Below are 12307 nucleotides of genomic sequence, written 5' to 3'. Positions count from 1 at the left end.
TCTCATGGCAAGGAGGAAACGGAGGAAACTGGAGCACAAGGAGGAAAGTCCCACCAACAAGGGGAGAGTGTGCAAGTGAAAACATAGTCTGCCACTCAACAACAAGCTCTTGTCCCTAATTTTTGTGTTTGTACTTAGTGGCCTGGTTTTGTCTGATCCATAAAAACGAACATTGTCCTTCCTGGCAAAGCCTGTGTTTTAGGATGCATGATGGAGTGTTTGTCAAGTTATTGTAAAGTTTTAACAAAGTATTACTCAATGATGTCACTGCAGCATTACATTAAGAGAGAGAAAATGAAACTACGGGGCACAAAGGGTTAAAGTTTTGTTTCCCATTTTGGTCTTTGCGCAAGGACCAGTCCACTATATAAAAGGGAAGAAGCAGCTTGGGATTTCACAGTGAACCAGCAAACCTTTCACAGAGTTACTAGTGATCTGAGAGCAAAAACTCGGAAATGAGGGCTTCTCTTGTGCTTCTCCTGCTTGTGGCTGCTGCAGCCAATGCCAAGGTGTTTTCCAGGTGTGAACTGGCCAGGACACTCAAGGCGCACGGGATGGATGGCTACCGAGGAATCAGCCTGGCTAACTGTGAGTAATCTGGCCAGTAATCTGGATGAACACATTTTAAGTGATTTCTACAAATGACAGTTTTACTCATTTATCGCCAAAGGGGTCTGCCTGGCCAGATATGAATCCAACTACAACACAGACGCAACAAACCACAACAGCGATGGATCGACTGACTATGGCATCTTCCAGATCAACAACAGGTGGTGGTGCTCCAATGGAGTGTTCCGCTCTGCAAATGCCTGCCATATCAGCTGTTCAGGTCAGCAAACCAATCCAGTAATTGCATGTCCCGACACATGATTCATGGTTCATATGGTCTGAAGAAACCCTCCCCCCTGTACCGCAGCTCTGCTCAGCAGTGACATTTCTACCGCCATCGAGTGTGCCAAGCGGGTGGTGAGAGACCCCAATGGAATTGGTGCCTGGTGAGACTGACTGTATTTCTATGATGCCTTCTAAGAGGGCTTTCTAAAGTTTGGAATTAAATTCAATCACAAATACTAAGTAAAATGCAAATGAAACACAAAGGAATTCTAACCAAAATAACTGATACAACAGTAATAAAGAACATTTCTCCTTTGTTCTTTAGGGTGGCTTGGCGCAATCACTGCCGTGGTCGTGACCTGAGTTCCTATGTTGCAGACTGTGGAGTCTAATGCGGCGCTCTGAAAAACTGTTGCATGCTCTCTGCACCGTGTGCTTTTCCAGAGAAGATGCCTAATTGCTTTTGGATTTGCTTTTGGGTAGAAGTGACATTCTTTTGATTTAGTATAAGCTCAAATATACAGGTGTTTTAGAACATTTTGCTTCACTTCCTCTGAAAATGTTCACTTCTATAATTCTTTGTTCTTTCAAATAAAACATCAGACAAACACGACTGTTTATGGTCACTGTGTTACATATATATGCATGTAAATATAAGTATACATTCAGTACAGGCCAAAAGTTTGGACACACCTTCTCATTCAATGTGTTTTCTTTATTTTCATGACCATTTACGTTGGTAGATTCTCACTGAAGGCATCAAAACTATGAATGAACCCATGTGGAGTTATGCACTAAACAAAAAGTGGAGACCTGACCTCCACAGTCACCGGACCTGAACCCAATCCAGATGGTTTGTGGTGAGCTGAACCACAGAGTGAAGGCAAAGGGGCCAACAAGTGCTAAACATCTCTGGGAACTCCTTCAAGACTGTTGGAAAGGCATTTCAAGTGACGACCTCTTGAAGCTCATCGAGAGAATGCCAAGAGTGTGCAAAGCAGTAGTCAGAGCAAAGGGCGGCTATTTTGTAGAACCTAGAATATAAAAGATGTTTTCAGTTATTTCACATAACTCCACGTGTTCATTCATAGTTTTGATGCCTTCAGTGAGAATCTACCAACATAAATGGTCATGAAAATAAAGAAGTCACATTGAATGAGAAGGTGCGTCCAAACCTCTGACCTGTACTGTACATATTTTCTCTTGTTGAGAAAATGATCTCTTGGTTAAAGTGATAGGTCATTGTGTGATTGAGATGGTGCACATCATGAAATGTGTCCTTTGCATCATCATCCATCGTGAGCAGTGGGGAGTCATGAACGGCACCCAGGGAGCAGTGTGTCGGGACGGTACATTGCTTCACTGTGGGTGAACCCTGACCCTGACTGGCTTTTTTGCTGGCAGAAATGGGGATTTCTGCTGTGTAGAAATCGCAACTCATTCTCAGATGGAAACTGAAATTCAGCACAATTTGAGGAAACACAGAATCATAAATGATTATGCTTTGGTCATGTGGTTTTGCTTTTGTGCTTGATGAATAAGTTTTACACCATTATTTATAGCTGCACAAATCCCCCTATATTACATATAATTCCATCATATGATCTGTGAGGATACCCCTTTAATTGAAATGAGAGTTTCTCTGGTTGCACTCATGCTTGTGGCTGCTGCAAGGTATTTTCCTGGTGTGAAATGGCCAAAACCCTCAAGACAGCCACAATGGAAAACAGTGAACAGACTGTATGAGGGAGCACAATTTAAGCTTGGTGAGAATGATGATGTGACCAGAGTTGGTAATGTGCCTATGAAAGAAAGAAACAGACACAAACACTTCTACTGATAATCACCTTGACTGGATTTTTCCAGCTCAAGTTTAATTTTCATGAATTTTTATTATAATTTTTGTCATCTACACATACCTCCCACAGCTTTAATAACTATTAAATAACTATTCCACAGTTTCACCGCATTTTATCTCTGTATTGTCTCTTGATCTAACAAGCACAAGTAGATGAGTGTTCTACAGGGAAATGCACAGATAAAACTAGGAAATAAACAGTGCAGGCAACAGTGCAGTGCAAAAAACATTTACATCCTAATCAAACTGCAAGCAGAATTTTATTAAAAAGCAGCAGAGTTAAACATGAGAAAAGCAGTTTAAATGTAAAAACAGTTTAAGTTTATGAAAAAGTGAGTATAAAATAACGTCAGATATGCTCTGACAAATATAAAAAAATGATTGCAATAGCAAATTGACTATGGTTATAGCTTGGCCGAGGAGAAATATAAAAAAAAGCATGAAAAAGCACTTGAAACAGTTGTTCTTCTTTTTTAAGATTTGTACCACTTAATCTGTATAATTACTGGAAATAAATGCAACATATGCCTCTAAAGACAACACTTTGATGTTATACAATCACACCCGCTTTTTTCAAATCATTGTGGAGGCAAAATTATGATATAATGACATTCAATCCATACAGTTATACAGACACACTGAAAAAAAACATATTGCAAGAGTGTGTTGTACAAGCTGATCATCTGCAGGATTCGCTGGCTTAGTCATTTATTAATCTATAAGCCTGTTGTCACATTTTGGTCTCCTCTGCAGGCCGACGTATGAAATCCTGGATGGCCTGGTGCAGAGGCACCCATTTGCTGAGAGAGGCCTTCATTGCCAGAATCCACCTGGAAAAGCAGAACAAGTCACCATTTACACCCAACTAGACCGAAACTGACTATAACCTTTAAGGCACAATGCTCTAAATTATTTACCTTTTGTTTTCAGTGGCATTTTCTGCACACAAGTAGAATGTTTTGAACTCCTCAGAAGGTGGTCTCAGTTCTATGGTGGAACGTTTAGATCCCTGGGGTTGTTCTCTTACCATGTACCCGTGCAGGTAGATGCCCCCTGAAAAAAAAACAAAAAAAAACAAACGTACTCACAGTCATGTTTAATATGTCACTAGAAAACCCGGAAAGTTTTATGACTATCTTGTGCTCACCCAGGGCATGGGTTGACCGAATGCTGGGGTAGAAGTAGAGGCATCCGTCCTTTAAAATGCAGTAGTGCTGCACCCACGTGTCCTTGTTTCTATCCAGCTGGTGGAGGAGCCCGAGGCAGTCAGGGGTTTTTATGGCCAGAGGTGGCAGACTGGCATTGTGCCGGGTAACGTCCACCCACACGTGGTTCTGCAACACAAACCAGCTGAATCACAAACCTGGTGACTGGCACCACGCCTCCCTGATGGACATTATAAACACAGGCTGGATAAATTATACTGATTAGACTGCTGCTATCAGAGCATTCTTACACAGACACAGGGAGACTGAAAGTTCCTCAGTAAAGGGGAACAAAGGGAAAAGACGAACTAAAAACACCAGAATACAGACAATGAAAAATCATTCATTTTATAAATACATCATAATGATGTTAAAATATATGTAAGAATCATGCCGTACCTGAGTGATGGGGTGAACTGCACAGTTCAAGGCTTCTAGCCATCTGCAGCAGTAACAAGAGGAACATTATACATGCCACAGAAATGTCAATACTAATACTAATATAATACTAATAAAATACTACTACTATTACTTCTACTAATAATAAAATTAATAATAATAATACAAGTTATCGAGATGAGAGAGATAATTGAGAATATGTTACCTCTTCATCTCCTGGTTTGATGTGGCACAAAAATAAAAAACTCTGCCTCCAGACACAGGAGCACATTTGAATACAAATGGCTTCCCCAAGCTGGTGTCAGGTCCAACCTCAGCTCCCTCCAGCTTCACGATGGACAGAGACCGACTCTTCCCCTCATCCTATCAACAGGAGTCATACAAAATCACTCACATCTCTTTTGATTATTGATTACATGCAAAGAAAAAAAACACTACACTACCCAACCCTGCAATGAGCATTTTTACCATTTAATGTGATCCACAACACAATGTGAAATGCTAGAGCGAAACCTATGAACACTGGTTATTACACCTCATTCACACCTCATTCACTATTTTTTTTAGAATTAGCACTAGCTGACCCTGATCAGCCCAGGCAAGGTTTTGGTGTTTTTGCTATTGTTCGTGTTGAGGAGGCAGAAGTAGTGCTGAATGTCATGGTGAGACCCATTTATTTTTAGGAATGCAAAGAACACATGCACACATGACTGCACAAATCTTATGTGATTACAAGTTTCCTCAATGGAAAACATGGATTGGATTTATTTGGAGCTTGACTCATGTAATGCAACACTACCCACATTTTTCTTACCCTTTTGTGTCTGTAGTAGTGAAGGCAACAGTCATGCTTTAGCACAAACCATCGCTTTCTCCAGCCCTTTATCAGACTGTACTGGGTGCGCTTGTGCAGATATCCTCTGCAGGCGGGTCTTGGAGTGTTTGGGCAGCGACTGATGTCAGAGCCAATAGTCAGAGTAAGAAGGTCTGGCCCTTCAGTAGAAGAAAAGAGGTTTAGCATCACACACACACACATATATATATGTCTGCAAAAATTAATGCATTAAAATAAAATATTTCTCAGAAAAATACAAAGTATTTTGAATTACATTATTTCCATTGTATTTTATGCCAGCATCTGCAGGGTGATTTATTTAAATATCCAAATTGTCTCCTCATCACTCCCAGTTTGAGCCTCTTTGCCACTCTAGTCTGTGTCATAGTTGTAATCATGCATTATAGCAAGCTTCAGTCTAAAGAATTTTTACCACAATAAATCACAATAAGTATGGGATTACTTTGTTAAAAAAGTTTCATTGATTGACAGACAGAATATTATTATATCAGGCAAAATGAATCAAAAATGCAATAGGTTAATCCGATTTATAGATGCACAATCTGACAATGAAGATGTTCTGTAGACATGTTGGGCATCATACCTTGTCGAGCAAGGTCAGCTGCCTCAGAATGTGGCACACTTGTGACATCTGTGCCATTCACGGCCTGTACATAGTCCCCAACTAGCAGTCCAGCCTCTTCTGCAGCTCCATCTGCACAGACATATTTACATTGGTCCAATGATGGCAGATCATTTTTGAATCTACAGTGTTACGGAAAGTATTCAGACCCCCTTAAATTTTTCACTCTTTATTATATTGCAGCCATTTGCTAAAACCAAGTTCACTGTTTTCCTCATTAATGTACACACAGAACCTCATATTGACAGAAAAACACAGAGCTGTTGACATTTTTTCAGATTTATGAACAAAGAAAAACTGAAATATTACAGTATTTAGACCCTTTGCTGTATACATTTAACTGAGGTGCTGATCGTCCTTGAGATGGTTCTACACCTTCATTTGACTCCAGCGGTGTTGGATTATACTGACTGGACTTGATTAGGAAAGCCACACCCCTGTCTATATAAGACCTTACAGACCACAATGCATGTCAGAGCAAATGAGAATCATGAGGTCAAAAGAACTGCCTGAAGTTCTGAGAGACAGAATTTTGGCAAGGCACAGATCTGGCCAAGGTTACAAAACAAATTCCTGCACCTAAGTACAGCAGCACAGTGGCCTCCATAATCCTTAACTGGAAGATGTTTGGGACGACCAGAACCCTTCCTAGAGCTGGTCGTCCGTCGAAACTGAGCTATCAGGGGAGAAGAGCCTTGGTGAGAAAGGTAAAGAAGAACCCAAACATCACTGTGGCTGAACTCATAGATGCAGTCAAGAGATGGGAGAAAGTTGTAGAAGGTCAACCATCACTGCTGCCCTCCACCAGTCTAGGCTTTATGGCAGGTTGGCTCAAAAGAAGCCTCTCTTAACATGGAGTTTGCTAAAAAACACCTGAAGGACTCCAAGATGGTGAGAAATACGATTCTCTGGTCTGATGAGACCAAGATAGAAAGTTTTGGCCTTAATTTTAAGCCTACACATGGAGCCACACATCACCTGTCCATTACAGTCCCAACGGTGAAGCATAGACCACAGCATCATGCTTTGGGGGTGTTTGCAGCTGCAGGGACAGGACGACTGGTTGCAATCAAAGGAAAGATGAATGCGTCCAAGTACAGGAATATCCTGGACAAAACTGATCCAGATTACTCAGGACCTGGGTTTAAGGTTTACCTTCCAACAAGACAATGACCCTAAGCACACAGCTAAAATAACGAAGGAGTGGCTTTACAACAACTCCATGACTGTTCTTGAATGGCCCAGCCTGACTTGAGCATCTCAGTTGAGCATCTCTGGAGAATGCTAAAAATGACTGTCCACCAACATTTACAATCCAACCTCTTTCCATACTTTCCATAACCACTTGTATACGCACCATTAACCTCAGAAAGTTTACTTACTTGTGTCAACCTCTGTGACGACAATAGGTTTTGAGAACTGGATTCTGAATCCCCATGGATAGTCTCCCATTCCTTTGCAGATCTTGACTGTCCTGTCACGAACTACATATGGACCAAAGATTGTTAGATTTGTTGACAAGTACCATCAAATTTAATTTGCAGCAATGGCTAAAACAATTAACCTTAAGAAAGACATTTTTTTATCTTTCATACTTGTGACTGGTCTTGGCCGTTTGCTCAGGCCGCGTGGAGTTTGGCTGGAATTGGAGCCATCTCCACAGAAAATCCAAGAAGCAGCATGGAATGTCTCAGTGTAGAACCCTCTGTCTTCGATGTCCCGCACAGAGATGTCCACTGAACGTGTCTCTTCTGAATTCATTGTGTCTTTGCACAAAAAAAATATTAAATGGCTTTTTATGATAAAATGTATACAGTGGCACAGCGTGAATTCTATTGGAAATGTACTAAAAAGTGAAAAGGAAAGTCACCTGACTCATCTGTGATGTTGCTGGTGATTGAGCTCCCTCCTGCAGAGCTCCACTGTTTGGTATCTTTGAATTGCTTTCTTCTCTTGGCCCAGTGATCTGAAGAATCTTCTGGATCTTTAAATACAGGATCTGCTGGAGGCTTCAGGTGCTCTTTGACCTCCAAGGAGGCTATGGATCAGCACACAAAAGTTGATTTAAAATAACCTCCTGTAATGCAAAAAATGACTCAGTGATGATTATAATATATAGAAGCCAACGTTGCCTTACTTTTTGAAGAACTGTGCTTTTCTGCACAGTCTGTGTGATAAAGGTTGGTCTTTTGTGGAGTAGTGGTGCAACCTTTGTCCTCAGAGTCAGTGTTGCTGCATGTTGGTCTCAAATCCATGCTCTCCCCACCAGATTCTAAAACACCTTTGCATCCCTGTGGTGAGATATCTCCAAGCTCGAATGAGTTTGAATCACCCTGAAATGCAGTGGCCTCAGTGGCTATTGGAGGGTCAGGTTGACTGGTGTTCCTCAAACCTCCAATTGGAGGACACTGGTGAGATAGTGGATCTTCAACCACTGTCTCAATGTCCTCTGCCATGTCTATTGCTTGGCAATCCAGTACCATGCTATTAGTGTCTAGCAGGTTTTCCTCATAGGTTTCTTCATCTGATTGTGTGTCACTTTTCACAAATTTCTGCTCGCAGCCTCCTATGATAGTTGTCACAACTGAGCTTCTTATTTTCCTGCGCTGAGAATCAGGTTTGGCATTGTAGTTGTCCTCTGTAATTTGCTCTTGTGAGGCTCCTGGAGATGGAGGTGTGATCTGGATAAGCAGGTCTCTTCTGAATGCCTTCTCTGGACATGTTTCCTCCATCTCCACCATCTCCTCATCAAAGCCACTCTCTTTAACCTCACTTTGATCCATCAAGGCTGCTGTAATACTGTCCTGATCAGTCCTGTCATCAAGTTGCATCTCTCTCATCAGATCCATTTCATATACCACAGTGTCATCTGAAGCCTCCCTCTGACCCAGACAGAGCCTGTCTCTTACATAGACCTCATCAGGAATTTCCTCAAGCTTTGATGGATAGAACGGGTTTCTGGTTCTGCTATAAGCATAAAGGTTTGAAAGGATGGGGCTTGTGCTGGGTTTGTAACTACTGCTGGAGGACTTTCGGCTCTCTGTGTAGAAGGGATAAAGTCTTTCATCTTCCAAGTAGAACCTATCCGATCTCTCAGCCTGGAGTGGAAGTGACTGCATAAAAAAAGAAGACAGTGTTCCCGAGGAAAATGATTCCCTGTACAAGGACATGCTGTCTGGATTGTACTGTGACTGATGTGCCACCCCTGGAAAGGTCTTTCGCCTCTTAGGTGGAATGGTGAAATAGCCTGTACGTGGGTTGTTGGTCTCCAAAATGGCAATGCTATTGTTTCGCTGGCAGGTCTTTCTCTTGTGGCTGTAAATAAAGTTTTTTGTGAAACTTGACCTACTCATGGGAGTCCTGGATCCCATGAATAACACATCTTCTGCGTCAAACTCTGACTGTGGTCCAAGGCAGGCACTTACATTGACAGTATCATGCCCATTCACCGGGCTTCGGCACTCAGGATCAGGCTTAGCCCTTGTGAAATCACACGTGACCTCTGGCTCGTCCCTAAACTCATCAGGAGCACTAATCTGACATGAAGCAACATCTTCTCTGAGCTCCTCAACGTCACCATTCTCTTCATCAGCAAACTCACGTGGTGGAGGAATGTCCAGCACTTCACTGCAGTACCTGTTGTATGATGTTTCCTTTTTGGGCAGCCATAAATCAGAATCAGTGGACGTGTTGGAAGAACCATCCACCAAAGTAAAATCGGTGTCACTGTGATCGAAAGAGCCATACCTGTAAACATGATGTCCACGTGAGCATTTGCTGCAAGATATGTCTTCATAACACTTGGAGAGGCCCCCGGCATCCCCACACCTTAACTCCACAATGCTAAATTCATAGCTCATGTTCTCAAATGGACCCTTCTTTCTGACTCCGGAATGCTCTGCGTCTGGGCTCCATGTGTACTCCCGGCTAAACGTTTCATTATTTGGGATGTGACTGCCTTCACACTGGCTGTGGACAAAAGCCTCTGTACATTTTCCCTTTCCACTGTGGAGAACAAATGTGGTTTTGAAGTCTGAGTTGTCCAACTGAACTTCCTCCTTGATTTCAACCTTCATATTGGACGGTATGCCTTTAAATTTGGCTGTGGTTACTGCCACCACGCTGTTAGTCGTGCCATCTGCACCCAGCTCATGAGACCGCTGAAATACGACCCTTGAGGTGCTCTGTTCCACATCGTTGATGGTCACAGACGTGGTAATCTTGAGTCCTTTGTCCGTGGTTTCTTGTTCTGAACTGCCTGATTTTTTTTCCGTCTCCTGAAAAGATTCACCATAACCTCCCATCCTGAACCTTCCCTCCTTCATTGGGGTGTCTTTTTCCTCTTCCTCTTCAGATTTGGATAAAACATTTTCTTTTCTGAAGGAGTCAGCCACACCCTTTTCTGCAAAACCATCCTCGCACACTGAATCATCAATTGGACTTTTGGTGTTTTTTTGAAATGTGGAAGGAGAGATGCTTTCTGCCAAATACAAAAAAATACATATATACAAAGTGTCACATAACGGATAATTTCTCTATGCTCTGATACACTCTCCTGATTGTTCTGCTAGAAACTATGTTTTGAAGATGAAACAGAACAGCGGTAGAACCTCTCCTTCAGGTAACCCTGTAAATAGACCTCAGTAATCTGTCTACAGGGGCCATACACTGGCAGCTCCACAGACACATGGGCTGAGTGTGACTTGGACAGGCATTACAGGATTAGTTTCGGTGCCAGAACGTCCTCACACTCACGTTTACTGCTGCTTGAGCTCTTCCTCCTCCGACTGTTCCTCCTCTTCTTCTTGCTCATTCTTACCTACGCTTGCAGCCGTCAGGGCACTAGAGGCAACAGAACAATGTTATAATGTAATAAGCGTTGTTATTTTTTCCATCTGCCATTTTATTTACTTCAAGTGAGTGTAAACATAGACATTTTACCTCTATCTGAGTGGCAAAGCCAAATGAAAAAAGTGTTTAAAACATCAAATGATGATTTGTTTAGACCAATTTGACTCACAAAATATTTAGTTCCTTAATGTAATCGATAGATAACATTATTTATCCATTTTATTAAGTCATAATTGGGCTGCAATTTTAAAACAATTTTAACAGTAAAACATTGTACATAGTCACTTTTACAGACTGTGCAGCGTTCATTTTTCCAACAAGAAAAATATGTTTACAGTGAGCCATGAGGGATAACTTAAACTAACCTTTTTAAAAAAAATAATATACATTAATGGATAATATGCGTCCATTCAGCTAGCATCGTTAGTTTAAAACATGTCAAACTGCAAAAAGAAGATACTCTTCTGACCCATCAATACTTATTTGTCCACAAATAATTGACCAAAAGTAAATGAACACAGTGAATTACTGTATTCATGTTGTGCAAAGCCAACTAAATTCAATATCAACTGACACCGTGAAGCTTGCAACAGTTCTTCCATTTGGCAGTCACCTTGATGGCGAAAAAAATATTGTTTGATCACTTACCCATAGATAAGTCCAGAGCACGCTGCTTTGACCAGAGTTTGAAAGGAATAGACGCGTTACAGATGGACCATTGCAGGTAACAGGCAGATACATGTGCTGCTCGTGTCCCAGACACTGCTCTACTTCTTATTGTTTCTATTCCTGGCCTAAAGCTGTGAAGCAGCTTAATAGCGCTAATCTCATGAACTACTTGTGATGTCAGTTTCAGGCAAGTTTTATGGTGCCTTAGTAATTGGGATTAATTAATCGTTGCCTGTATTCAGAAATTATTCATTCCTATGTACAATTTAAGACACTAAATTAATGACTGGGCTCAGTAGAATTGTATTTGAGGTGTCATTATTGTCATCACGGGGAGGGTGGACCCGAGCTGGATGAAATCCAGCGGTCATTCTCTAAATAGCAGGCGAGCCATTCTGCAACCCATGCATTATGTGTATGAGTACAATGTGCACTGTCAAAAAGAAGATGGTGGTTCTGCTGTAGAAGAAGATGAAGTTTAGGGTTGGGACCCCGAAAAAGCACACCTTTGGGAACACAATAACACACGCGGTCTCAGTTCACGAGTGAATAATGTACAGAATGTTTAGCATTAACGGCACAGGGCTTGATGTGGGCTTGTGCTGTTCTGAGTCCTTTTATGATGAGCTGTGTGGTTGAGGTGCTGGTGACAGTGATGAGTTGGTGCAGATGGATATGGTCAGAAGGTGGAATTCACATTTCCTGTATAAGTTATACCTGGCATCACATTTGGAAATATTTTACTTTTAGGAAATGTGTGGCTTTTTACTTTGCTAAATGCCGGCAACATTCACATCAATATTGTGAGATTTCTGAGCCATGTAGTGGCCAAATGTGAATGGGAACAATAAGTTAATTTTTATGCTTTTCTTATTTCTGTGTCATTGTTTTCTTCTTAGTGTTATTAAAATTATTATTTGTGTGGCTTTCCATAACAGTAGAAATGTCTCCTGCAATGATAGAAGTCTCAAAGCACTCTGGATAACAGGATCTGCCCAATACTATAAATGTAA

The 12307-nt window shown here is 41.5% G+C and overlaps 2 protein-coding genes across 2 annotated transcripts; one reads left to right on the top strand and one right to left on the bottom strand.

Moving 5' to 3' along the window:
* The first annotated feature begins 384 nt into the window (after window positions 1–384).
* LOC114786003 (lysozyme C-like) lies at window positions 385–1447 on the top strand. The gene is made up of 4 exons (XM_028972704.1): window positions 385–588; window positions 671–829; window positions 917–995; window positions 1160–1447. Exons 1-4 carry the CDS (start codon window positions 456–458, stop codon window positions 1224–1226), a joined length of 438 nt encoding a protein of 145 aa, XP_028828537.1. The 5' UTR covers window positions 385–455; the 3' UTR covers window positions 1227–1447.
* Window positions 1448–2706: 1259 nt separating this feature from the next.
* Window positions 2707–11412, bottom strand: pdzph1 (PDZ and pleckstrin homology domains 1). Its single transcript, XM_028974917.1, has 13 exons — window positions 11274–11412; window positions 10530–10616; window positions 7912–10254; window positions 7645–7812; window positions 7370–7540; window positions 7157–7258; window positions 5736–5846; window positions 5111–5289; window positions 4502–4659; window positions 4297–4339; window positions 3840–4026; window positions 3610–3745; window positions 2707–3522 (listed from the first exon to the last, which is right to left on the bottom strand). The coding sequence occupies exons 2-13, from the start codon at window positions 10585–10587 to the stop codon at window positions 3423–3425; spliced, it is 3756 nt and encodes a 1251-aa protein (XP_028830750.1). The 5' UTR covers window positions 10588–10616; window positions 11274–11412; the 3' UTR covers window positions 2707–3422.
* Between the last annotated feature and the right edge of the window lie 895 nt (window positions 11413–12307).

The sequence above is a fragment of the Denticeps clupeoides genome, chromosome 3, assembly GCF_900700375.1.
Source record: "Denticeps clupeoides chromosome 3, fDenClu1.1, whole genome shotgun sequence".
Lineage (NCBI taxonomy): Eukaryota > Metazoa > Chordata > Actinopteri > Clupeiformes > Denticipitidae > Denticeps > Denticeps clupeoides.
Note: the sequence above shows the minus strand (reverse complement) of the source record. Positions and strands in the feature narration are given on the sequence as shown.

Excerpts from the sequence above, each read along its gene's own strand:
- LOC114786003 (XM_028972704.1), top strand. The coding sequence starts at position 456 with ATGAGGGCTTCTCTTGTGCTTCTCCTGCTTGTGGCTGCTGCAGCCAAT. Across the intron at positions 589-670 it reads AGGAATCAGCCTGGCTAACT|GGGTCTGCCTGGCCAGATAT; the intron begins GTGAGTAATCTG and ends TTATCGCCAAAG. Across the intron at positions 996-1,159 it reads CCCAATGGAATTGGTGCCTG|GGTGGCTTGGCGCAATCACT; the intron begins GTGAGACTGACT and ends TTTGTTCTTTAG.
- pdzph1 (XM_028974917.1), bottom strand. The coding sequence starts at position 10,587 with ATGAGCAAGAAGAAGAGGAGGAACAGTCGGAGGAGGAAGAGCTCAAGC. Across the intron at positions 4,027-4,296 it reads CAGTTCACCCCATCACTCAG|AACCACGTGTGGGTGGACGT; the intron begins GTACGGCATGAT and ends TTTGTGTTGCAG. Across the intron at positions 3,746-3,839 it reads TCGGTCAACCCATGCCCTGG|GGGGCATCTACCTGCACGGG; the intron begins GTGAGCACAAGA and ends TTTTTTTTTCAG.